We start from the raw sequence: 24,989 nt of genomic DNA, 5'->3' as shown, positions 1-24,989 counted from the left end.
GCAGAGATAAAAGGACAAATTTGTATCAAGATCACAGAGGCACTATGGTAAGTAACATTAAGTAGAAAAAAATCAGTTGATACAACTTAATCCGAAAATGAGAAAATAAAATCTTATGGATGTAAAGTAAAATTGAATTAGAGTTACACTGGGACTGAAAAGGTGACTTTGTGGCCAGCTGTTCCTCCATTCGAGGATGAAGTCCACTCAGAGTTTCTGCCATGGATCTTCATGTGACTGAACAGGTCGATTCTCGACCTGTTTATCTTTCGTTACATGGAACAGATGGTGGGATCAGAGTGCAGAACTTAAAGCACCTGACTGGTAAAAGTGTTCATTCCTCATTGTGTCCTGTAACAGCTGTGGGGTCTCTTGCTCAGTGATAACTCCAGGCACCCTGGCCATCCGGAAACCTGTATGGTTATTTCAGCAATTCACTCACAATCTGTCCTAGCTCTTGGTTCATTTTATGACCTTTGGCAGCCCTCCCTGGACCCCTTTTGCTCACAAGAAATGTTAGTCTCAACTGAGAGTCTCTCCATTTCAAGCCTGAGTGAGCCAAAGATGTTGACTTCTTGCGAAATCTTTCATTGATAGCCCCATGGCAGATGAGGGAGAGGAATCGCAAGGCACACAAGAATCAGGTTCCCAATAACAATGGAAAGATGTGTTGGCAGACAGTCCATATCACATCAAAAATTTGACACAATCAGTGAACGTTTATATGTTCTTCCTCTGCCCGGCACCTGATCACTCTGACTTCAACCTTATTCCATTGGAAAAACATTGATAATCTCAGACCCTTCTTGGCAATCACAAGTGCTTTCTGACAAGTCACTTATTGTGAACATTGGCTCTTTCATTCAACACTGTAAAGGTTTTAGCAAAAGAACACTTCTCTCGGTGATAAAATTCTTCACTCTGTGGCACCATTTCAGATTCTCAGAAGGATATCTGCCTGCACAGAATTAACATCTGCACCACACAAACAACTGCCATACCTTTGACAAAAAGGCACAAGGGACCTTCATGGACTCCCAGGCAAACTCAGGAAAAGGGCCACAGAGGGTTTTGCAAAAAACAAATGTTGAGCCCACTGGTTTCTTGTATGTGTGGAAGGGATTGTGAGCATGGTAGCTTTTCAGACCAAGGGATGGCCAGCAAATCCCTGAATGGTACAGGGTTGTAATGTTAGCTCTCTATGTCTTGTAAAGGGTTGGGGTTTTAGGCTTGGAGGGAAAGGTGATAGACAGCACTTGAGCCTTATGTGCTAGGTCAAAACATGTTTGCCCATCTCTGGCTGCTTGCCTAGAAGAAGATGGCAGGAGGTCCATCAGGCATCCTCCCTCACCCCAGAGAGCAGCTGTGCCCTCTCATGTTCGTGCTGGCTCTGATTCTCCTATCAGCTCTCCATTAGGCGCCATAATTCAGCGATCATCCCAGGCATTAAACATCATTAAGGCTCATGGGAAGAGGCAGTCACAGCTTACCTGAGGCTCAAGGCCATGGGACCATTGTTTCAGCAGAAAATGATGCGCACCATAACTAATCAATTGATGGAAGGAATGATCTGGGCCAGAGGCCATAAACCAAGATGATGGGCCAGGGGTCAGCTTCCATGACTGTGCAAGCTTGTTGTAGTGGGCAACTGAAGCATCTGATACTAGGCAGCAGGAAGGGCAAGGGTTGGTCAGCCTTCAGATGCTGGATCACAATAGGGTTAGGGAGGACTTGAGGGTCAAAGAATGGATAACACTACTGAATGTCTCTCTGCCTCTACTTTCCACCTCCTCACAGATTCGAGATGACTTTTGGACTCAGGTCATGCCAACTCCCATTAAACCAGGTGACTACTGCCAAATCATTTGGCAGCGGCAAGAGCACCAGGGTCAGCAGAGACATGAACTAGCACCACAAATGCCAGTCTGGACGCATCAGGGGTTTGCTGCAGAGACTCAGCTGCGGGCTATCCATCAGGTCAAGGGGGGAGGGAGGAGACAACAGCAAAATTCATGCCATGAGTCTACAAGAGGTGCTGGGCTTTAAAGTTTATTTTAAAGTTTATTTATTAGTGTCACATTAACACTGCAATGAAGTTTCTGTGAAAATCCCCAAGTTGCCACACTTTGACATCTGTTCACGTACACTGAAGCATAATTTAGCGAATGCACCTAACCAGCATGTGTCCTGGACAGTGAAAGGAAACCGAAGCACCTGGAGGAAACCCATGCAGACGAGGAGAGAATGGGCGGACTCCACATAAACAGTGACCCAAGCCAGGAATCAAACCAAGGTCCCTAGCTATCAGCCAGCAGCACTAACCACTATACCACCGCGCTGTCCACATGTTGCTGATGACAATGCCATCGCGGGGACACAATGAGGTCTCTGTGCCAGGTTCTCATCCACCTGACAGACAGGAGGACACTCATCCCTGGTGGCTGTTAAAGTCATGGCTGTGCTAAACTTTCTTGCCATTGGATCATGCCAGGGCTCGAGATGTGTGGAATCTTGCAATCTTCAGTGCACAGTTGCATCTGTCAGTGATGGATGCCCTGTGTGCCCAGGCATTGGACTACATCACCTTTCAGTCAGTCAAAATACTTCATTCGTTGACAGTGTGGAGTCACTCAGAATGCTACACTCATTGAGTTAAGCACCTTTCCATAATATAAGCTGTTTCCCAAAATGACACAAAGACTGACAGAGCCACTTTGAAAATGAGTGCTGAGTCACTCTAAATGCTTAACTCACTGAGATAAGCAGTAATATCAGCCTTTGTCAAAAAAAATCATTAAAAGACAGGCCTTAGTTAAGCCACACTTTGATAAAGAGTGTCAAGTCACTCAAAATGTTTCACTCATTGAGATAAGCCATTTGCAGCAATATCAGACTTCTGGCAAAAATGACTCAAAGCCAGAGGGAGTCACACCGAAAATGAATATGGAGTAACTCAAAATACTTAACTCATTGGAATAAGCACTTTGCTGCAATATCAAGAGTTTCCCAAAAATTACTCAAAAGCAATGAGAGCCATGTTTGAAACAAATGTGGAGTCACCCAAAATGTATAACTCATTTAGATAAGCACTTTGCTGCCATATCAAGAGTTGTCCAAAAATGACTCAAAAATGGTGTGTTCTTTTAATAATATGGAAGAATGTTAAATAAGAGACAGACTAGGATTATAATCTCAAGGTTATTTATTTATTAGTTTATCTATTTGTGTCACAAGTAGGTTTCCATTAATACTGCAATGAAGTTACTGAAAATCTCCTAGTTGCCACACTCCGATGCACTGAGGGAGAATTTAGCATGGCCAATCCACCTAACCGGCACATCTTTCAGACTGTTGGAAGAAACTGGAGCATCTGGAGGAAACCCACTCAGACACAGGGAAAACGTGTAAACTCCACAGAGACAGTGACCCAAGCCAGCAATCAAACCCAGGTCCCCGGCGTTGTGAAGCAGCAGTGCTAACCATTGTGCCACCATTATAATGGTTTATTGCAAAAGAATAACAAATATAAGCAACAAGTCTCTTTCACTTCTACCCATCGGGGGACCTGGTAATGATGACTGGTTTGGAGCTGGAAAGGTCCTGGAATAAATCGCAATTCTGGCCCTAGGTGAAGTCCAACATACACAGGTCGAAGCCCCCATTTTAAAGCATGAAACTAACAATTGTATGTGAGACTTTGTCTATTGTACCCAAGCCTGTGTTCATACCAAGAGAGCAGTAGAAGACCACTTGTTATTACAGTCATGTTATTCATATGGTGCCAAATGCATTCAAAACACATTCTTTAGGTTCTCATGACATGGATATTCATAGAATCTGTATAGTACAGAAGGAGGCCATTCAGCGCATCGAGTCTGCACCAACAACAATTGCATCCAGGGCCTATCCTTGTCACCCCACATATTTACCCCACTAATCCCTCAAACCTATGCATCCCAGGACACTAATGGGCAATTTAGCATGGCCAGTCAACCTATTCCACACATCTTTGGAGTGTGGGAAGCAACCGGAGCACCCAGAGGAAACCCATGCAGACTTGGGGAGAATATGCAAACTGCACACAGACAGTGACCCAAGCTGGGAATTGAACCCTGGAGCTGTGAGGCAGCAGAGCTAACCACTGTGCCACAGTGCCACCCCATTTGTGAACCCAATTCTCCACTCACCTGATCAAGGAACAGTGCTCCAAAAGCTTGTGCTACCAAATAAACCTGTTGGACTTTAGCCTGATGTTATGAGACTTCTTAATGTGCCCACTCCAGTCCAGCACTGGCATTTTCACATTTTTCTGAAATAGGAAAATGACACAAAGCTCAGACAGCCACTTCAAAATGAATGTGGAATTACTCAAATATGTTGATGTAAGCACTTTGGAGCACCATCAACCTTTTTACAAAACTGACTCAAAGGAGAGACAGCACATTGGAAATGAGTGTGGAGTCAATCAAAATGCTTCACTTGTTGTGATAAGCATTTAGCTGCCATCTCAAGACTTTCCCAAAAATGACTCAAAAGCAGTGAGAATCATTTTGGAAACAAGTGTCCAGTCACTCAAAATGCTAAAATCATTGAAGGATAGGGTCCATGCAGTCTGGAGGATTCAAATAGTTCGCTCATGTCAAATGCATCAAAGCTGGGCGGATCCCCTTTGTTGGAACCACCTCCTGTGTAGACAAGGCTGTTCCCAGATGCATTTCCTCTGCTGGTGTGTGCTGTCATCATCTCTGAGTTGGCTGGCAAGGCCATTGGGGAAGGTGGCTTATCACTCCAGTGGTGAGCCCCCAGCAGGAGCCTTTACCCTCATAATGGTTTTGTTCCTTTTCAACTTTCCCTTCTGGTATTTGTTGACAAAGAGTCTTGAGTCAGTATTTAGCCGTAGCTGGACTTTATTAACTGCTTTACATTGTATTCATGAGCAACATGACTCTGGGAACACTCAATCCCAATGAGTCAGGAGTTTCTATCAGCCTCTTGGAGGGAGTGCAGAGGAGGTTTACTAGGCTGATACCGGAGTTGAGGGGATTGAGCTATGAGGAGAGGCTGAATAAACTAGGCTTGTACTCGTTAGAGTTTAGAAGAATGAGGGGAGATCTCATTGAGACGTATAAGATGATGAATGGGATGGATAGGATAGAGGTGGAGAGACTCTTCCCGCTCAAAAAAGACAGTAGGACTAGGGGGCACAGCCTCAAGATAAAGGGGAGGCGGTTTAGAACGGAGTTGAGGAGGAACTTCTTCACTCAAAGGGTGGTGAATCTCTGGAATTCTCTGCCCGTTGAAGTGGTGGAGGCTGCCTCGCTAAATATTTTTAAGAAGCAGGTTGATGGGTTCTTGATAAGAGAGGGGATTAAGGGTTATGGGGAGAGGGCGGGAAAGTGGAACTGAGCCACGACAGATCAGCCATGATCTTATTGAATGGCGGGGCAGGCTCGAAGGGCTAGATGGCCTACTCCTGCTCCTATTTCTTATGTTCTTATGTTCACACCATCCACAGGCTAAGCCTGGATCAGAAAGACTTGGGACCTGGAGTATTGTCAGAAAAAGGTCCTTGATATGTCTCACACCTGCCAGGTGAGCAGGGAGTGGCCTTCGTGCCACAGACTGAGAGAGAGAGAGAGAGAGAGAATGATTCACCTACAGAAACCGTATGATATTTACTTCCTCGAGATAATCAAGTCTAGTTGCCTTCTTGGCATTCTGTCTCCACCAGGGTCAATTTGAGGACCTTACAACCAGTTGAAGTGATGGGCATTGACTGGAAAGGGCGAGGACTTAATCAAGGTGAGTTTATGACACACAGTTTATGGGAAATAATTGCAATGTAATGAGGTTCAACAGCTTATCCACACCTGACAGCGTAGGGTAGGCATATGCTGACCCATTCAGTTTCACATATGTGTAGGCCAGAACATCTTGGACCTGTCTTTGCTCAATCACATGTGGTTGTATGGCACCAGCCCTCTAAGAAGTTGTATGCAGACTGCTTGCTGTGGGGGGGTGGGGGGGGGGGGGGGGCGGTGGGGGTGGTGGCACAGGGTGTTCGCTGAACTATTTAGTATGGGGGGGGCGCGGGGGCAGGGTGTTCACTGAACTATTTAGTATGGGGAGGCGGGGGCAGGGTGTTCACTGAACTATTTAGTATGAGGGGGGCAGGGGCAGGGTGTTTACTGAACTATTTAGTATGCGGGGGCAGGGTGTTCACTGAACTATTTAGTATGGGGGGGGCGGGGGCAGGGTGTTCACTGAACTATTTAGTATGGGGGGGGCGGGGGCAGAGTGTTCGCTGAACTATTCAGTGTGGAAGTGTCTTGTTTATTATTAGAATTAACCAGACAAAACATTCCACTAACTAAGGACAGCCAAGCACCACCATGCACAGAATTAAGTAAGAGCTATTAAATTGTTAATCCTTTCCATGTGCAGGCTGGGTGATGTTCAGTGTGTTTATTCAAGTTAAGCCAGTCTCCATTCCTGGTGTCCTTTTGTCAATGTCTTCAGTTTTGCAACCACACCACCCCCAGAAATCAAAGATTTTTGTCACCCTGACGCTGCTTTGCAGGTCATGGGAATAATGCTGTCAGATCTTAGCTAGTATTGTTTATGGTCACAATTATGATGGCATCAGATAAGTCTTCAAACTTCTGATCTTCATTCTTGATCAATTAAACATACTTTGCTATTGTTCATTTTGTGTCAGTTAAAGAATTTCACCTGTAGTGGCACAATACAAATGAACCTGGTCATCACTCTTAATTAGAGTGATAGTCATGGAGGTTTACAGCATTGAAACAGGCCCATCGGCTCAACTTGACCGTTTTTAAAATCCCTAAGCTAGTCCGAATTGCCCATGTTTGCCCCATATTCCTCTATACGCATCTTACTCATGTAATTATCTAAATGCTTTTTAGAAGACAAAATTAAACCTGCCTCTACTACCAACTCTGGCAGCTCGTTCCAGATACCACCCTCTGTGAAAAAATTGCTCCTCTGGACACTTTTGTATCTCTCTCCTCTCACCTTAAACCTATGCCCTCTAGTTTTAGACTCCACAACCTTTGGGAAAAGATATCGAGTAGCCAGCTGATCTATACCCTTCATTATACACAGTGGGACGGCGGCGCGGGCTCGTTGGGCCGAAGGGCCTGTTTCCCGTGCTGTGTTGTTCTTTGTTCTTTATTATTTTAAGGACATCTATAACATTACCACTAAGCTTTCTACGCTCCAGAGAAAGAAGTCCCAGTCTCTCCAGCCTCTCCTTAAAACTGAAACCATCAAGTCCCGGTAACATCCTAGTAAATCTTTTCTGCACTGTTTCTAGTTTAATAATATCCTTTCTATAATAGGGTGACCAGAACTGTACACAGTAGTCCAAGTGTGGCCTTGCCAATATCTTGTACAACTTCAACAAGATGTCTCAACTCCTGTATTCAGTGTTCTGACCAATGCAACCAAGCACGCTGAATGCCTTCTTCACCACTCTGTCCACCTGTGACTCCACTTTCAAGGCGCACCTGTACCTCTGCATCTCTTTGTTCTATAACTCTGCCCAGTGCCCTACCTACTAGATCAGTTGATCTAGTCTTGCCCTGGTTCAGTCTACCAAAATGCATCACCTCGCATTTATCTAAATTAAACTCCATCTACCATTCGTCAGTCCACTGGCCCAATAGATTAAGTTTCTGGTGCAATCCAAGATAACCTTTTTCACTGTCCACTATGCCACCAATCTTGGTGTCATTTTCAAACTTACTAACCATGCCTACTAAATTCTCATCCAAATCATTAATATAAATGACAAATAACAGTGGACCCAGCACCGATCCGAGGCACATCACTGGTCACAGGCCTCAAGTTTGAAAAACAACCTTCTAAAATCACCATCATCTTCTGTCATCACGCCAATTTTGTATCCATTTGGCTACTTCATCCTGGATTCCGTGAGATTTAATTTTATGCAACAACTTACCATGTGGTACCTTGTCAAAGGTCTTGTTGAAGTCCATGTAGACAACATCAACTACACTGCCCTTATCTACCTTCTTGGTTACCCCTTCAAAAAACTCAAATTTGTGAGACATGATTTTCACTCACAAAGCTATGCTGACTGTCCCTAGTCAGTCCTTGCGTCTCTAAATGCCTGTAGATCTTGTCTCTCAAAATAACTTCTAACAACTTTCCCACTACAGAAGTGAGGCCCATGAGCCTGTAGTTCCCAGCCGTTTCCCTGCAGCTCTTCTTAAACAAAGGCATAACATTTGCCACCCTCCAATCTTTAGGCACCTTACCTGTGACTATCGATGAGTCAAATATGAGCTAGAGAACCCACAATTTACTCCCTAGCCTCCCACAATGTCCTGGGATACACTTCCTCAGGTCCTGGGGATTTATCTACCTTGATGCGCTTTAAGACTTCTAGCACCTCCTCCTTGTTATATGTACACTCCTCAAGACATCTAGTTATTTTCACAAGTTCCCTAATATCCATGTTTTTCTCAACAATGATTACTGATGAGAAATTTTAATTTAGGATCTCACCCATTTCTTGTGGATCTGCACATAAATGACCTTGTTGATCCTTAAGAGGTCCTACTCTCTCCCTAGTTACTCTTTTGCCCCTTTATGTGTTTGTGTAAGCTCTTTGGATTCTTCTTTGCCTTTCTCCCAAAACAATTGCATTCCCCTTTCTTCCCTTTTGGTTTCTCTCTTAACTGTACTCCTTCTACACTCTTCAAGGGATCCTCTTGATCCCAGCTGCCTATGCATGTCATATGCCCCCTTCTTCTTCTTGACCAGGGCCTCAATATCCCAAGTAATCCAGAGTTCATACTTCTTACCAGCCATGCCCTTCATTCTAAGAGGAATGTGCTTACCCTGAACCATGGTTAACACACTTTTGAAAGCCTCCCACTTATTAGATGTCCAGATTCCAATTAACTGTTGAAAGTTCCTACCTGATATCAAAATTGGCCTTGCCCCAATGTAGAATTTTAACTTTCAGGCCAGATCTGTCATTCTCCATAGCTATCTTAAAACTAATGGAATTATGGTCACTGGTCCCAAAGTGATCCCTCACTAACACTTCTGTCACCTGCCCATCTTTACTTCCCAAGAGGAAATCAAGTTTTGCCCCCTCTCTAGCCAGGCCATCCACATGAAGAAATGAGAAATTTCTCCTGAATACACAACAAATTTCTCTCCATCCAAGCCTCTGATACTATGGCTGTCCCAGTCAATGTTGGGAAAGTTAAAATCCCTGACTTGTACCACCCTATTTTTCTTAGAGCTATATGTATTCTCTTTACATACTTGCTCCTCAATTTCCCACCAACTATTTGAGAGCCTATAGTACAACCCTATTCAAGTGATTTCCCTGTTCGTATTTCTCAGTTCTACCCATAGACTCAGTGGGCAAACCCTCGGATATATCCCCTCCCAGTACTGTTTTACTTAATCAAAAATCCAACTCCCCCCTCCTTTCTTACTTACTGTTCTATCCTTTCTTTAGCATTTGTACCCTGGAACATTGAGTTGCCAGTCCTGTCTTTCCTATAGCCATGTTTCAGTAATTGCTATAATAGCCCAGTCTCATGTACCCATCCATGCCTTGAGTTCATCTGCCTTGCCTGTCAGGCCTCTTGCATTGAAATAAATGCAATTTCATCTGGACTTCCCTTGCTCTCCGAGTTGCTTTTGCCTGATCTGTCTCGTACTAGGATTACTGATACTGCCTTTACTACTTAATATGCTCTCTTTAACTTCTGTGCTGACCTCAACCTTTCTTCTGTCTCCCTACTGCTTTGAGTCCCACTCCTCTGCCAAACTAATTTAAAACCTTCCGAGTGGCTCCAGCAATTCTCCATGCCAGGATATTAGTCCCCCTCCAGTTCAGGTGGAAACCAACAAAACAGAACCAGGATCCTGTTCCATTTTTCCCAGTTGGAGTACCCATAAAACTGGAGTATCCAGGAAACTGGCTTGCTTTATACACTAATTTTTCCAAAGTAAAAACTTTGTACCTCCAGAGCACTAAGTGAAGAGCATCAAGTGCGTGCCAAGGGGCTGGGACAAGTTGTGAACTTCCAGCTTGATCCCAAGATCAAACTGCAGGCTTGCAATGTCATAAAATCATAGAATCCCTAGTGCAAAAGGAGGCCATTTAGCCCATTGAGCCTGCCATGACAACTATATCACCCAGTCCCTATCTCTGTAATCCCCACGTATTTGCCCTGTTAGCCTCCCTGACTCTAAAAGGCAGTTTTAGCATGGTCAATCCACCTAACCCACCATCTTTGCACTGTGGGAGGAAACCAGAGCGCCCAGAGGAAACTCACGCAGACACAGGACAACATACAAACTCCAGACAGACAGCCACCTAAGGTCAGAATTGAATCCAAGTCTCTGGCACTGTGAGGCAGCAGCAGTGTTAACCTCTGTATTATCGTGCCACCAAAACTAACTATATTATGGATTGTGGGTTTTAACAGAAGAAAATAATTGATTTGCACACTTAGATCCAACTAACATCAAACAGGTTTTATTGAAAAGCTGCTCTCTGTATAACATCAAGTACAAAACTGAAAGTAAAACAGCAGCCAGAATACACACCCTAATGACATCACCATCAAATAACGTGGTCAGTTCTTGAAGCGGCCTGCATCCTTTTAAATATATAAAACTGGATACAAAACTGGCTTGGTCAAAGAAGCCATAACGTGGATATGTGGGTGTTGGACCGGGGTAAACACAGTAAGAAGTCTAACAACACCAGGTTAAAGTCCAACGAGTTTATTTGGTGGCATAAGCCACTAGCTTTTGGAGCGCTGCTCTTTCATCAGTGAGAGTTCTGTTCACAAACAGGCACGTAAAGACACAAGCTTAATTTACAAAATAATGGTTGGAATGCAAATCTTCACAGGTAATCAAGTCTTAAAAGGTACAGACAATGTGAGTGGAGAGAGGGTTAAACACAGGTTGAAGAGATGTGTATTGTTTCCATGGGGATCAGATTCCCACCTCAATATGACATCTTCATGTGTAGGTTTGAACAAGACCTCTTCACCGCACAGGATCTTCAACTGATGCTATACACTAGATACATCGATGACACTTTCTTCCTTTGGACTCATGATGAACAATCACTGAAACAACTATATAATGATATCAAGTTCCATCCCACCATCAGACTACTCTCACCATGGGTTACTCTCCAGAATCGGTTGCATTCTTGGACACATGCATCTCCATCAAGGACAGTCACCTCAGCACTTCACTATACCGCAAGCCCACTGATAACCTCACAATGCTTCAGCTTCCATCCGAAGCACATTAAAGAAGCCATCCTCTACAGACAAGCCCTCCATATACACAGGATCTGCTCAGATGAGGAGACACCAGTCGCTGAAAGATGCCCTCATAAGAACAGAAAATGGCGATCGACTCATCAATTGACAGTTCTGACGTACCACAGCAAAAAAACTGCACCAATCTCCTCAGAAGACAAACACGGGACACGGCAGACATCATCCGGTACTTCCCCAGAACGGAGAAGCTACAACATCTTCTCCAGAGTCTTCAACATGTCATCGATGAAGACAAACATCTCACCAAGGCCATCCCCACACCTCCACTTCTTGCCTTCAAACAATCACACAACCTCAAACTGACCACTGTCCACAGCAAACCACCCAGCTTTCAGGAGAACAGTGACCACGTCACCACACGACCCTGCCACAGCAACCTCTGCAAGATGTGCCGGATCATTGACACGGGTGCCATCATCTCACGTAAGAACACCATCCACCGGGTACATGGTACACACTCTTGCAACTCAGCCAATGTTGTCTACCTGATACACTGCAGGAAAGGACGTCCCGAGGCATGGTACATTGGGGACACCACGTAGACACTTCGACAATAGATGAATGAACACCGCTCAACAATCACCAGGCAAGAGTGTTCTCTTCCTGTTGGGGAACACTTCAGCGGTCATGGGCATTCGGTCTCTGATCTTTGGGTAAGCGTTCTCCAAGCTGGCTTTCACGACACACAACGCAGAGTTGCTGAGCAGAGACTGATAGCCAAGTTCCGCCCGCGAGGATGGCCTCAGCCAGGATCTTGGGTTCATGTCACACTATCTGTAACCCCCACGACTTGCCTGGGCTTGCAAAATCTCACTAACTGTCCTGGCGGGAGAGAATACATGTCTCTTTAACCCGTGCTTCCCTTCTCTCCACTCACATTGTCTGTATCTTTAAGACTTGATTATCTGTAAAGACTCGCATTCCAACCATCATTTTGTAAATTGAATTTGTGAACAGAACTCCCACTTACCTGATGAAAGAGCGAAAGCTAGTGGCTTGTGCTACCAAATATACCTGTTGGACTTTGACCTGGCGCTGTGAGACTTCTTACTCTTGTCAAAGAAGACAGAGGATAGCAGTGGAAGTGCATTTCTGAGTGGAGGGCTGTGACAAATGGCATTCCTCAGGGATCAGTGCTTGGGACCTTTAGCTATTTGTAATATATATAGAAATGATTTGGAGGAAAACGTAACTGGTTTGATTAGTAAGTTTGCAGTTGACACAAAGATTAGTGGATTTGTGGAAAGCGACGAGGACCATCAAAGATACAGCAGGATATAGATCAGTTGGAGATGGGCGGAGAGATGGCAGATGGAGTTTAATCCAGACATAAAGGGCAGCACGGTAGCCCAGTGGTGAGCACTGCTTCACAGCTCCAGGGACCCGAGTCCAATTCCTGGCTTGGGTCACTGTCTGTGTGGAGTTTGCACATTCTCCTCGTTTCCCCATGGGTTTCCTCCGAGTGCTCCGGTTTCCTCCCACAGTCCAAAAGATGGGGTTAGGTTGATTGGCCATACTAAAAATTGTCCCTTAGAGTCCTGAGATGCGTAGGTTACAGGGATTAGCAGGTAAATATGTAGGGATAAGGGGGTATGGCCTGAGTGGGATTGTGGCCAATGCAGACTTGATGGGCCAAATGGCCTCTTTCTACAGGGCACAGAAAAGATTTACCAGGATGTTGCCTGGTATGGAGGACATTAGTTATGAGGAGAGATTGGAGAAACTTGGTTTGTCCTCACTGGAACAACAGAGGTTGACCTGATTCAAGTCTACAAGATTATGAGGGGCATGACAGATTGGATAGTCAGAAGCCTTTTCCCAGGGTGGAAGAGTCAATTACTAGGGGACACAGGTTTAAGGTGTGAGGGACAAGGTTTAAAGGAGGTGTATGAGGTAGATTTTTTTTACACTGAGGGTGGTGGGTGGCTGGAACTCATTGCCAGAAGTGGTAGTGGAAGCGGATACGGTAATGACTTTTAAGTGGCATCTTGACAAATACATGAATAGGATGGGAAAAGAGGGATATGGTCCTTGGAAGGGTAGGGGGATTTAGTTAAGTTGGGCAGTATGGTCAGCCCTACAAGCCCACACCGCCCATTTTAACATTCAGTGAGTGCCTCATTCCAATCCTCCTTCTACCTATGACTTTTGTCTACGCCCCTTGGACTCCACAATAAAGGGATGCAAATTTAGAGAATTATATGTGCGCCAGCTTAAGGGAGGTCTAATTTAGGGGCAATTGTTAACACCAATCAGCCTAAAAGCACGTTTTTGGGGTGTGGGTGGAAACCAGAGCATTTACCTGAGGATTTTTGTTCCAGGATTTCTGATTCACTACTCGGCTGCTTCGCTGGTTAACTATTTCTCCTTTTTGACCTCCTTGGTTCATGATTTCAGACGCAGAAGAACACAGAAACACATCTCAGGTGGGATTTAGTGGTAGAGACACTTTGGGGTCACAAAGTGGTGAGCACCTCACTTCTGATTCCCAGCAGGTCAAAAATGGGATGTCACAAGGATCTGGCACTCGGCAGACTGCTGAATGCCAGGGCTGTGATGAGCCCCAGTAAGGTAGTGTGCCTTTGGATAAGCTCACTCACCTGAAGGAGCGACATTCCAAAAGCTTGTACTACCAATTAAACCTTTTGAACTTTAACCTGGTGTTGAGAGACTTCTCACTGTGCTTACTCCAGTGCAATTCTGGTATCTCCACACCTTTGGGTTCAACCATTGCACAAGTTGGTACCTGGGCACATTTCACATAATAAATGGCTACAGACAGAAAAAAATCTGTTTCAAGAGATACTTTAAATAACAATCCAATATTTAGTATACTGGCTGCAACACACATCATTGAAATATGTGCTTCACGTATACCTAACCAAAGTAAAGAACATATAAATGTCAAAAGATGAATTATTCTACCTTAAGCTTGCATCAATAAATTCAGATAATCACCCACAAACTGTTGGTTTGCATGTATGCTTGTACTAGTTTACCACTTACTTCCAGTTACATTGCAACTATGTCATTTTGAAACCAATATTGGAACAAAATGCGTAACTACTGGAGACTAAAGGAGCAGCAAGATCTCAAGATTGATGATTAATGAACAAACAATTCAGGATCAACTGAGGCAAAAAGACTAGTCTGTATTCTTTATATATCCTAAGCAATTTTGAAATTAGTTCAGATGAGTGAGTAAAATTAATTTTACAAGATCAGAATAAAAAAAGCTCAAATATCCAGTGTCAAGTGTGGTCAGATACTGGGCCACAAAGTGATGATGACACAAAGGTTGGAGGTGTTGTGATAGTGTGGAGGGATGTCAGAAGTTGCAATGAGACATTGAAAGGATGCAAGACTGGGCGGAGAAGTGGCAGATGGCGTTCAACCCAGATAAGTGTGAAGTAGTTCATTTTGGCAAGTCAAACAGGATGGCAGAATATAATATTAATGGTAGGACTCTTGGCAGTGTGGAAGGTCAGAAGGATCTTGGGGTCAGAGTTCATAGGATGCTCAAAGCAGCTGTGCAAGTTGAAGCTGTGGATAAGGTAGTGTATGGTATACTGGCATTTATCAATTGAGGAATTGAGTTTAGGCGTCGAGAGATAATGTTGCAGCTATATAGACCCTGGTCAGACCCCACTTAGAGTACTGTGCTCAGTTCTGGTCACCTTACAGGAAGCATTTGGAAGCCATAGAAAGGGTGCAGAAGAGATTTACAAGGATGTTGCCTGGATTGGGGAGCATGCCTTATGAGGATAGGTTGAGGGAGCTCAGCCTTTTCTCCTTGGAGAGACGAAGGATGAGGGGTGACCTGATAGAGATGTATAAGGTGTTGAGAGGTATTGATCGAGTGATAATCAGAGGCTTTTTCCTAGGGCTGAAATGGTTGCCACAAGAGGACACAGGTTTAAGGTGCTAGGGAGTTGGTACAGAGGAGATGTCAGGGCTAAGTTTTTCACTCAGAATGGTGGGTGTGTGGAATGGGCTGCCGGCAACAGTGGTGGAGGCAAATTTGATAGGGTCTTAAGAGACTTCTAGGTAAGTACATGGAACTTAGTAAGATAGAGGGTTATAGGTAAGCCTAGTAATCTCTAAGATAGGGACATATTCGGCATGACTTTGTGGGCCGTAGGGCCTTGTATTGAGCTGTAGTTTTTCTATGTTTCTAAAGTGCATTAGAGAATTTCCGCTTAGTTAATTTTGTGTTCTTACACTTCACATTGTTCCATTTTCTGAATAACCTGACTTGCATAGAATAATTCAATAGGTGCCAACTACCTTCCATTTCTATCAAACAGCTGTTCACTCACAAGCAGAGTGTAAAAGTAAACAGTTCATCTTACAAGCATCATGATTGAACTGACTGGATGGCAAAGGAAGGTGGCAACCAAAACAAAACTTAAGACAATTCTTCCAAGTCTTGAATGCTATCAGAGGTACACACCTGCCATTAGGTCCTTGTACATAAATATTTATTTTAGGTATTTTAACTTTATTCTTCATTGTGAAATGAATATTTAGATCTGTTAAAGCAGGATGTCATTATGAGTTTTGAAAACCGTAACTTAATTATTTCTAATTGACAGTAATATTCTAGGGGTCTATTCAGTCAACTTATTAATATTCACGATGTACATACCAAGAGACTAATCCTAAGAAATCAGTCTATTCAGAGAATGTCAATAATTCGCTGACCTACATGTTGACTTTGCACACACAAAATCATTGACATTTATATGTTCTTTACTTTGTTTGGTAAAATCATTAAATAGGTAACCTGATCATCCACAGACAACACGTGACCATACATTGAAGTCACAACATTGTCAAAACATTTCAAGTTGGTTTATTTTTTAGTTTTTCTTCCTCTTCGCTTTTCTTGAAGCAGGCAATTTCCTCTTGATCGAAAATTGTCTTCCTCTCTTCTTTGGGTATTCAACTCCATCCAAGGCAGCAACTTTTATTTTATTTTTCATTTCTTTCTGAGGCATACTGATAGCTGCATATTCTGCAACGGAACAAACGCAGGAAATTAGTTGAAACATCAAACAGCTACGAAATCTCAAATAAACATTCAATGACATTGAGGGGGAAAACGAGGGTCTATATATTGCAGTTCACGTGTCCTGAGGCTCCCTATCAAATGTTGAAAGGGTCTTAGCTACATTTCACAACCAGGCTAATCACTTCACTCTCAACAGCTGAATACACAAGTTAGCTTGTCCACTGCTTCGTACATGTCAAACATTGCTTTTTCTACTTGCTAATGAAACATTTGAAGGTCAACAAACAACATACTTGCACACATCAACCCTTTATTGTTCCTGCCTGTGCACTGATTTTAGGCACGTTAAATGGCAGCTTGCTAATACAAATGCCTCCATATTTCAAAGACTAGAAGGCACATTACTGATTGAAGGAGGGAAAGGGTTAGTGAATTTTGTACGTAGAATATATCACAAACATAACCCTTCATCATGACTGATCTTCCTAGGCTTATATTGATCCTGGCATTAATGTAAATTACTTGTTCATGTCTTTCATTCTTTAACTCTCAAAGACAAATGGTCAGATGTGAATGTAAAGACAGATGGTCAGGTGTGAATGTTATTTTGCAGACATTGCCTGTTTATGTTAATCACACAAATAACTTCAAAGACAGAGAAGCTGAAGCAGTTGCAGATGTTGTAATTGAAGGAAGATCAAAGATTTTCACCAGAATTGGATGTTTGTGTCACGTTTGTTACTAAGACTCATGGTGTATAAATACCCGCTTGTATTTGTGTTCCATGAGGAGACTGACAGTCTATTGTCATGAACCAGTTCTCCCAAAGCTCTGGAATAAAAGCCAGAGCTTTGAAATAAAAGCCACTGTATTTTGACTCACTAACAATCTCAGAGGTATTATTTTATCTACAACACTGATAGTTTGTAAACAATCTATGACCATGGGTGCACGGTGTTGACTACCCCAAACAAAGATTACATACTTTAAATACTGTAAGACACGACAGATCAGCCATGATCTTACTGAATGGCGGGGCAGGCTCGAAGGGCTGGATGGCCTACTCCTGCTCCTATTTCTTATGTTCTTATGTAATATTTAAGTAATACAAATTTCATCATTCTTTTACAGTGTGTACCTTGTTCTTCAATCTCTTCTAAAATACTTTCAGGATTTGACAGCCACACAGCCAGACAGGTCAGCCGGGCAGAAGTATTTATTTCACTCAGCAGTAAAGGATGACTTTGAACCTGAAATGTACACATCAAATGTGGGTTTCAATTACAAGCATTGTTTGCAGATGTAGGAGAGATCATTAAAGTAGTAATTAATGTATACAGTTGCAGATGTAAACATTACTTGTTTAAGCAAAAACAGAAGAATGCTGGAAAATCTCAGCAGGTCTGACAGAATCTGTGGAGAAAGTAGAGCCAATGTTGAGTCCAGATGACTCTTTGTCCGAGCTGAGAAGAGAGAGACTCAACAGAAAAATGCTGGAAAATCTCAGCAGGTTGTTTCAGATTCCAGCATCTGCAATATTTTGCTTTTATCACTTTCCTCAGTTTCCTCAAACCTCTAATGAGCAACTCTTAAAATTCACATTTAAAAAATTTACCTTTTTTCTGATACTCAATTTTTCGGCCAGTAATTTTTGTTGTTATCCCAGATTTTGCTTATTTTCCCTTTAATTTCTGCAGTCTACTTTAGGGGGGCTCAGTTTCCTGGATACATTTCAGCTAAGAGTTCAATTTGTTCATTTTGAAGAGCAGGGTCAGGAATTGCAAGAGTCGGAGTGTGAATCACGCTCAAATCATTACTCAATATTGGAGATTGCTAGAAGTGACAAGCCCTTCAAGATCACAGCACAAATGGGCAAAGGACTCAGCAGGAGGGAACAGTAAGTGAATAAATGTGGTTGTTTTCAGAGATTCCATAGTTAGGGAACAAATGGGGGTTTCGGTAATCACCAATCATGAGTTCCACAAATTGTGTAACCTCCTTACTGTTCAACCCAGCCCCAACTTCTCAAGGGAGACTACCACCTGACCACCCCAAACACTATCTATTTACCTGCAAGCTTACTTTTACCCTGATTGTTCGAAGTGACTGGACACTTAAACACAGCTGCTTTATGGAATCTGGTGCTGTGAAAACAGGAATATGTCTTCCTTATCTCCTCAACATGACGAGGGAAAATGCTGCACTGCTCCTGCCAGGTCTGAGACTGAAAGTCATATGAGAAAGGAATGGCTGGATTTCAAGGAAGTTTAACGTGCCCAGTTGGGTCCACTCTAAAGCAGCACATTGTGGATTCCAACCACTTCCTGCATAAAAAAGTTTTTCTCTAGTCATCTGTGGCCAAACAGACCAGATGAGATGCGCTGAAATTTATTAAAGGAAGTGAAAATAGTAACTGAGGGACCACAATCTTTCAGTCTTCTAGACTTACAGCAATTGCCAGAGGGCTGGAGAATTGCAGATATTATATCTTTGTTCAAAAAAGGTTGTAAGGGTAAGCCTAGAAACCATAGAAACTACGAAGAAGGATAGTATAGAACTCTTAGTACGAGGCTCTTCATTTAGTTTTATCATAATAAATAGACTAGGTTAACACAATATAAAGTGTCTTATATACAAGTGAGAATGCACAATGCGCCTGGAACAAAATATGCAAAGCTTTTATAAACTGCATAACCACAAATTAACCAAATGTGATAAGCTTAAATGGATTTTCAATATATATGTATAGTGCGCCTCGGCCAACTTCGTTCTGAATGCAGCATTATGGGAAACAAAGTGGTAGACAGACCAATTTCTTTTAACACAATGGAGCATAGAAAGGCAGTTTCTTATCTGTTTTTGGATATGCAAAAGCAAGATTAATCATAGGCCTGGCAAAAGGGTGTGTTAGGAGGGTGGTGAAAAAGGTATTTGGGACATTTGTCTTTATTGATTGAGGCATAGATTACAAAGACGAGGAAGTCACATTGGAGTTGTATTGAACTTTGGTGAGGCCACAGCTAGAATACTGGTCACCACATTATCAGAAGGATGTGATTGCACAGCAGGGGGTGCTGAGGAGATTCACCAGGATGCTGCCTGGGATGGAATGTTTTCGTTATGAATAGAGGTTGGATGGGCTTTGGTTATTTTCATTGAAGCAGAGAAGGGATGACCTGATCGAGATGTACAAGATTATGAGGGGCATGGGCAAAGTGGATAAGGAGCAGCAGTTCTACTTAGTTGAAGGGTCAGGCATGAGGGGACAGGTTTAACGTGTTGGGAAGGAGGTTTAGGGGGAATGTGAGGAGATATCTTTTCACCCAGAGGGTGGTGACAGTCTGGAATGTGCTATTTGGGAGGGTATTCCAGGAGGAATTGCCTCACCTCCTTTAAAACATACCTGGATTAGCGCTTGGCACTTCATAACATTCAAGGCTATGGGCCAAGCGTTGTTAAATGGGATTAAGTGAGACGTCAGGTGTTTCTCATGTGTCAGTGCAGACTCGATGGACAAAGGGCCTCATCTGCACTGTATGATTCTATGAAAGACCTTTCTCAACTGTCTTAAAACCATTAGAACTACCCAAAATCAGAAGATTAAACTCAGACAGTTTAAATTAAATAATTTGTTGCTATTTTTGGACCACGTTTCTCACTCTGTACACCTCCACCTTTTCCAAGGGTACATATTACACATTCATGATTGCCTACCTTTTTAATATCTATCTGCCATAGTTTAATGTAACCATCACTGGATGCTGTGGCAAGTACATTACTTTGTGCCACTTGGAAGAAGTGCATTGTTTTCACTCTGGAAAAAAAATATGTTAGTAATTTGGAAGACTCATTTCTGATAGTAACTGAATTGATATTCAGTGGAAAGAGGAGATATTTCCACTGCTAAGATTTGATAGAATATTACAAATAAACTCTTTCGTTGCAAAGCTGATTCCTACCCACCTGTCAAAGTCATACTATAACCCAGGAGACTGGATGGAATCTTCCCTTCAACACAGTATTCCTACTAAGGATAAGCTTTTAAACAAGATCATAGATGTCAATCTTCGACTGGAATCTGAAGGTTGAGAGTTCTAATTTAATTCCCAAACACTATTACATAATATACGTTAATGTAAATGTAGGATGGAGAGAGTGCCACATTGTATTTCATTAACCTGAAGACCTCTGTTCAGGTAGAGGCAAGAGATCCTTGGTAATATTTGAAGAAAAGCAGAGCGTTATCTTAGTATTCTGGCTATTCAACAAGCTACCAAAAAAACACAGTTGTGCTTTGACCACGTTCTATACACAATTGGCTGTTACGTTTGCCTAAAAAGCAATACAGACTACATTACAAAAAAGTTCTTTGGCTCTGAAGCCTTTGGGATCTGCTGAAGATGTGAAACACACTACATAAATGCAATTTTTTCCCCCATCAGAAAATGTTTCCAGCAAGATCTAAAGTTAATGTTGTAGAATAACCATGCATCAAACCCAAATTTGGACCAATGTCGGTGACCAATATAATAAATTATTAGATGGACAATGAAATAAAAAGTTCAAGTTCACTACCTGCATATTTGCAGCATGCAAGTCAGGCATCTTCATGCAGCATCCAATAGTGATACACTGATTACATATGCAATCTTTTAAAATTCAAGTGTCTTCCTTTCATAAGTTAGAGGAATGTGATGTGGTGGCCATTACAGAGACTTGGATGTGTCAGGGACAGGACTGGGTACTTCAGGTGCCAGGATTCAGATGTTTCAGGAAGGACAGGGTTGGGGGCAAAAGTGGTGGTGGAGTGGCACTGTTGATCAGGGACAGTGTCATGGCTGCAGAGAGGGAGGATGCCGTGGAGGGACTGCCTACAGAGTCATTGTGGGTGGAAGTTAGGAACAGCAAAGGGTCGATAACTTTGCTGGGTGTTTTCTATAAGCCGCCCAATAGTGACAGGGAAGTTGAGGTGCAGATAGGGAAACAGATCCTAGAAAGATGTAGTAATAACAGAGTTGTTGTGATGGGAGACTTTAATTTCCCAAACATCGACTGGAATATCCCAAGGGTAAGGGGTTTGGATGGGGCAGAGTTTGTTAGGTGTGTTCAGGAGGGGTTCCTGACAGTACGTGAATAAGCCTACGAGAGGAGAGGCTGTACTTGACCTGGTGCTGGCTAATGAACCAGGACAGGTGTCGGATCTCTCGGTTGGAGAGCATCTTGGGGATGGAGATCATAATTCTATCTCCTTCACGATAGCATTGGAAAGAGATAGGATCAGGCAGGCTAGGAAGGTGTTTGTCTGGAGTAAGGGGAAATATGAAGACATCAGGCAGATAATTGGATGAATAAACTGGAAGGAGGCATTCTTGGGGAAAAGTACAGAAGGAAGGTGGCGGATAGAACATAACAGCACAGAACAGGCCCTTCAGCCCACGATGTTGCGCCCACCAATTAAGAAAAAAGCAATGCCCCTCTAACCTAAACCAATCCCTTTCCATCCATAAACCTATCCATGGACCTCTTAAACGCCCCCAAACTAGGCGCATCTACAACTGCAGCAGGCAGGGCATTCCATTCCCCCACCACCCTCTGGGTAAAGAACCTACCCCTGACATCCGTTCTATAACTACCACCCCTTAATTTAAAGCTATGTCCCCTCGTGCTAGCTTTCTCCATCTGAGGAAAAAGGCTATCACTGTCCACCCTATCTAAACCTCTAATCATCTTGTATGTTTCAATAAGGTCTCCTTGCAGCCGCCTTCTTTCTAACGAAAACAACCTCAAATCCCTCAGTCTCTCCTCATAGGACCTTCCCTCCATACCAGGCAACATCCTGGTAAACCTCCTCTGCACCCTCTCCAATGCCTCCACATCCTTCCTATAATGTGGGGACCAGAACTGTCCACAATACTCCAAGTGCGGCCGCACCAGAGTTTTGTACAGTTGCAACATGACGTTGCGGCTCCTAAATTCAATCCCCCTACCAATAAACGCCAAGACACCGTATGCCTTCCTAACAACCTTATCGACTTGATTTCCAACTTTCAGGGATCTATGCACACATACACCTAGATCCCTCTGTTCGTCAACACTATTCAGAGTCCTACCGTTAGCCCTATACTCTACACATCTGTTATTCCTGCCAAAGTGAATTACCTCACACTTTTCCGCATTAAACTCCATCTGCCACCTCTCGGCCCAGCTCTGCAACTTGTCCAAGTCTCTCTGTAAACTATGATACCCCTCTTCACTATCTACCACTCTTCCGACTTTGGTGTCATCAGCAAATTTACTAATCCATCCTTCTATACCCTCATCCAGATCATTTATAAAAATTACAAACAGCAGTGGCCCCAAAACAGATCCCTGAGGCACACCACTTGTAACCGATATTCAAGGAATGTTTGACTGGAGCTCTGCACGATAACGTTCCGATGAGACAAGGAGGTTTTGGTAGGGCGCGGGAACCGTGGTGCACGAAGGTTGTGGTGAACCTAGTCAGGAAGAAAGGAAAGGTGTATAAAAGGTTCAGAGAGTTCGGAGATGGTAAGGATCTAGAGGAGTATAAGGCTTGTAGAAAGGAGCTTAAAAAGGAAGTTAGGAGAGCCAGAAGGGGTCGTGAGAAGGCCTTGGCAGGTAAGATTAAGGAGAATCCCAAGGCCTTCTACAAATATGTGAAAGTAAAAGGATGAGAAGAGAAGGGATAGGACCTATAAAAGGTGAAGGGGGAAAAGTCTGTGTGGAACTGGAAGAAATGGCAGAGGTGCTCAATGAGTACTTTGCCTCAGTATTCACGGTGGAAAGTGATTTGGGAGGTTTGCGGCAGTCTGAAAAGATTGAGTATGTGGATGTTAAGGAAGAGGATGTGTTAGAACTTTTAAACTCTATCGAGATAGACAAGTCGCCGGGACCGGATGGGATGTATCCCAGGTTACTGTGGGAGGTGAGGGAAGTAATTGCAGAGCCCCTGGCGATGATCTTCGCGTCGTCGATGGAGACAGGAGAGGTTCCGGAGGATTGCGGATGTGGTTCCTATTTTCAAGAAAGGGAACAGGGATAGCCCGGGAAATTACCGACTGGTGAGTCTGATCTCAGTGGTTGGTAAGTTGATGGAGAGGCTTCTGAGGAACAAGATTTATGAGCATTTGGAGAAGTTTAGAATGATCAGAAATAGTTAACATGGTTTTGTCAAGGGCAGGTCATGCCTCATGAGCCTAGTTGAGTTCTTTGAGAATGTGACTGAGCACGTTGACGAAGGAAGAATGGTACACGTGGTTTACGTGGACTTCAGCAAGGCGTTTGATAAGGTCCCCCATGCAAGACTTCTTGAGAAGGTAAGAGGGCATGGGATCCAGGGGGCTTTGGCCTTGTGGATCCAGAACTGGCTTGCCTGCAGAAGGCAGAGAGTGGTTGTGGATGGGTCTTTTTCTGCATGGAGGTTGGTCACTAGTGGAGTGCCCCAGGGATCTGTTCTAGGACCCTTGCTGTTTGTCATTTTCATAAATGACCTGGATGAGGAAGTGGAGGGATGGGTTAGTAAGTTCGCAGATGATACTAAGGTTGGTAGTGTTGTGGATGGTCTGGAGGGATGTCAGAAGTTGCAGTGGGACATAGATAGGATGCAAGACTGGGCGGAGAAGTGGCAGATGGACTTCAACGCAGATAAATGTGTAGTGGTCCATTTTGGCAGGACCAATGGGATGAAGGAATACAATATCAAGGGTAGGAGTCTTAGCTGCGTTGAAGAGCAGAGGGATCTTGGGGTCCAGGTCCATAGGACTCTTAAATCGGCCTCGCAGGTGGAGGATGTGGTCAAGAAGGCGTATGGTGTACTGGCCTTCATTAATCGAGGGATTGAGTTTAGGAGTCAGGAGGTAATGCTGCAACTTTATAAGACCCTTGTCAGACCCCACTTGGAATACTGTGCGCAGTTCTGGTCGCCTCACTATAGGAAGGACGTGGAAGCTATTGAAAGGGTGCAGAGGAGATTTACAAGGATGTTGCCTGGATTGGGAGGCATGCCTTATGAAGTTAGGTTGAGGGAGCTGGGACTTTTCTCCCTGGAGAGACGAAGGTTGAGAGGCGACCTGATAGAGGTTTATAAGATGTTGAGAGGAATAGATAGGGTGGATTCTCGGAGGCTATTTCCCAGGGCTGAAAGGGTCGCTACGAGAGGACACAGATTTAAAGTGCAAGGAAGCAAGTACAGAGGAGATGTTAGGGGTAAGTTTTTCACTCAGAGGGTGGTGAGTGAATGGAATCGGCTGCCATCGGTGGTGGAGGAGGTGAACTCGCTGGGGTCTTTTAAAAGACTTCTGGATGAGTATATGGGATCTAATGGGATTGGGGGTTATAGATAGGTCTATAGCTTAGTAGGTATAGAAGTGATCGGCGCAACCAGTGGGCCGAAGGGCCTGTTTGTGCTGTGGTGTTCTATGAAAATAGGGAGATGCGTTAAAGGGTTTAAACATCAGGGAGTAAGCCTTGTCTTCCTGCAGAAGAATTTGGCTATGGAGGGGAAAAATGTGATATTGTTTAACATGATCCAGCAAATGGTGAACGTTTAGTCCTGCATCAGGCACATTCAACCA

The 24,989-nt window shown here is 43.5% G+C and overlaps 1 protein-coding gene across 1 annotated transcript in view; it reads right to left on the bottom strand.

Annotated features, from left to right (window-relative positions):
* Positions 1–10,533: 10,533 nt before the first annotated feature.
* pak1ip1 (PAK1 interacting protein 1) overlaps positions 10,534–24,989 on the bottom strand; it is a 46,954-nt gene continuing 32,498 nt past the window's right edge. The window contains exons 8-10 of the mRNA XM_080204788.1: positions 20,110–20,209; positions 17,534–17,645; positions 10,534–16,398 (exon numbers count right to left, since the gene is read on the bottom strand). Coding sequence (XP_080060914.1) covers positions 16,244–16,398; positions 17,534–17,645; positions 20,110–20,209 — 367 coding nt within the window. The 3' untranslated portion in view covers positions 10,534–16,243. The remainder of the gene's footprint in view (positions 16,399–17,533; positions 17,646–20,109; positions 20,210–24,989) is intronic.

This window comes from Carcharhinus amblyrhynchos, chromosome 2 (assembly GCF_965287045.1).
Source record: "Carcharhinus amblyrhynchos chromosome 2, sCarAmb.v2.hapA, whole genome shotgun sequence".
Taxonomy (NCBI): Eukaryota; Metazoa; Chordata; class Chondrichthyes; order Carcharhiniformes; family Carcharhinidae; genus Carcharhinus; species Carcharhinus amblyrhynchos.
Note: the sequence above shows the minus strand (reverse complement) of the source record. Positions and strands in the feature narration are given on the sequence as shown.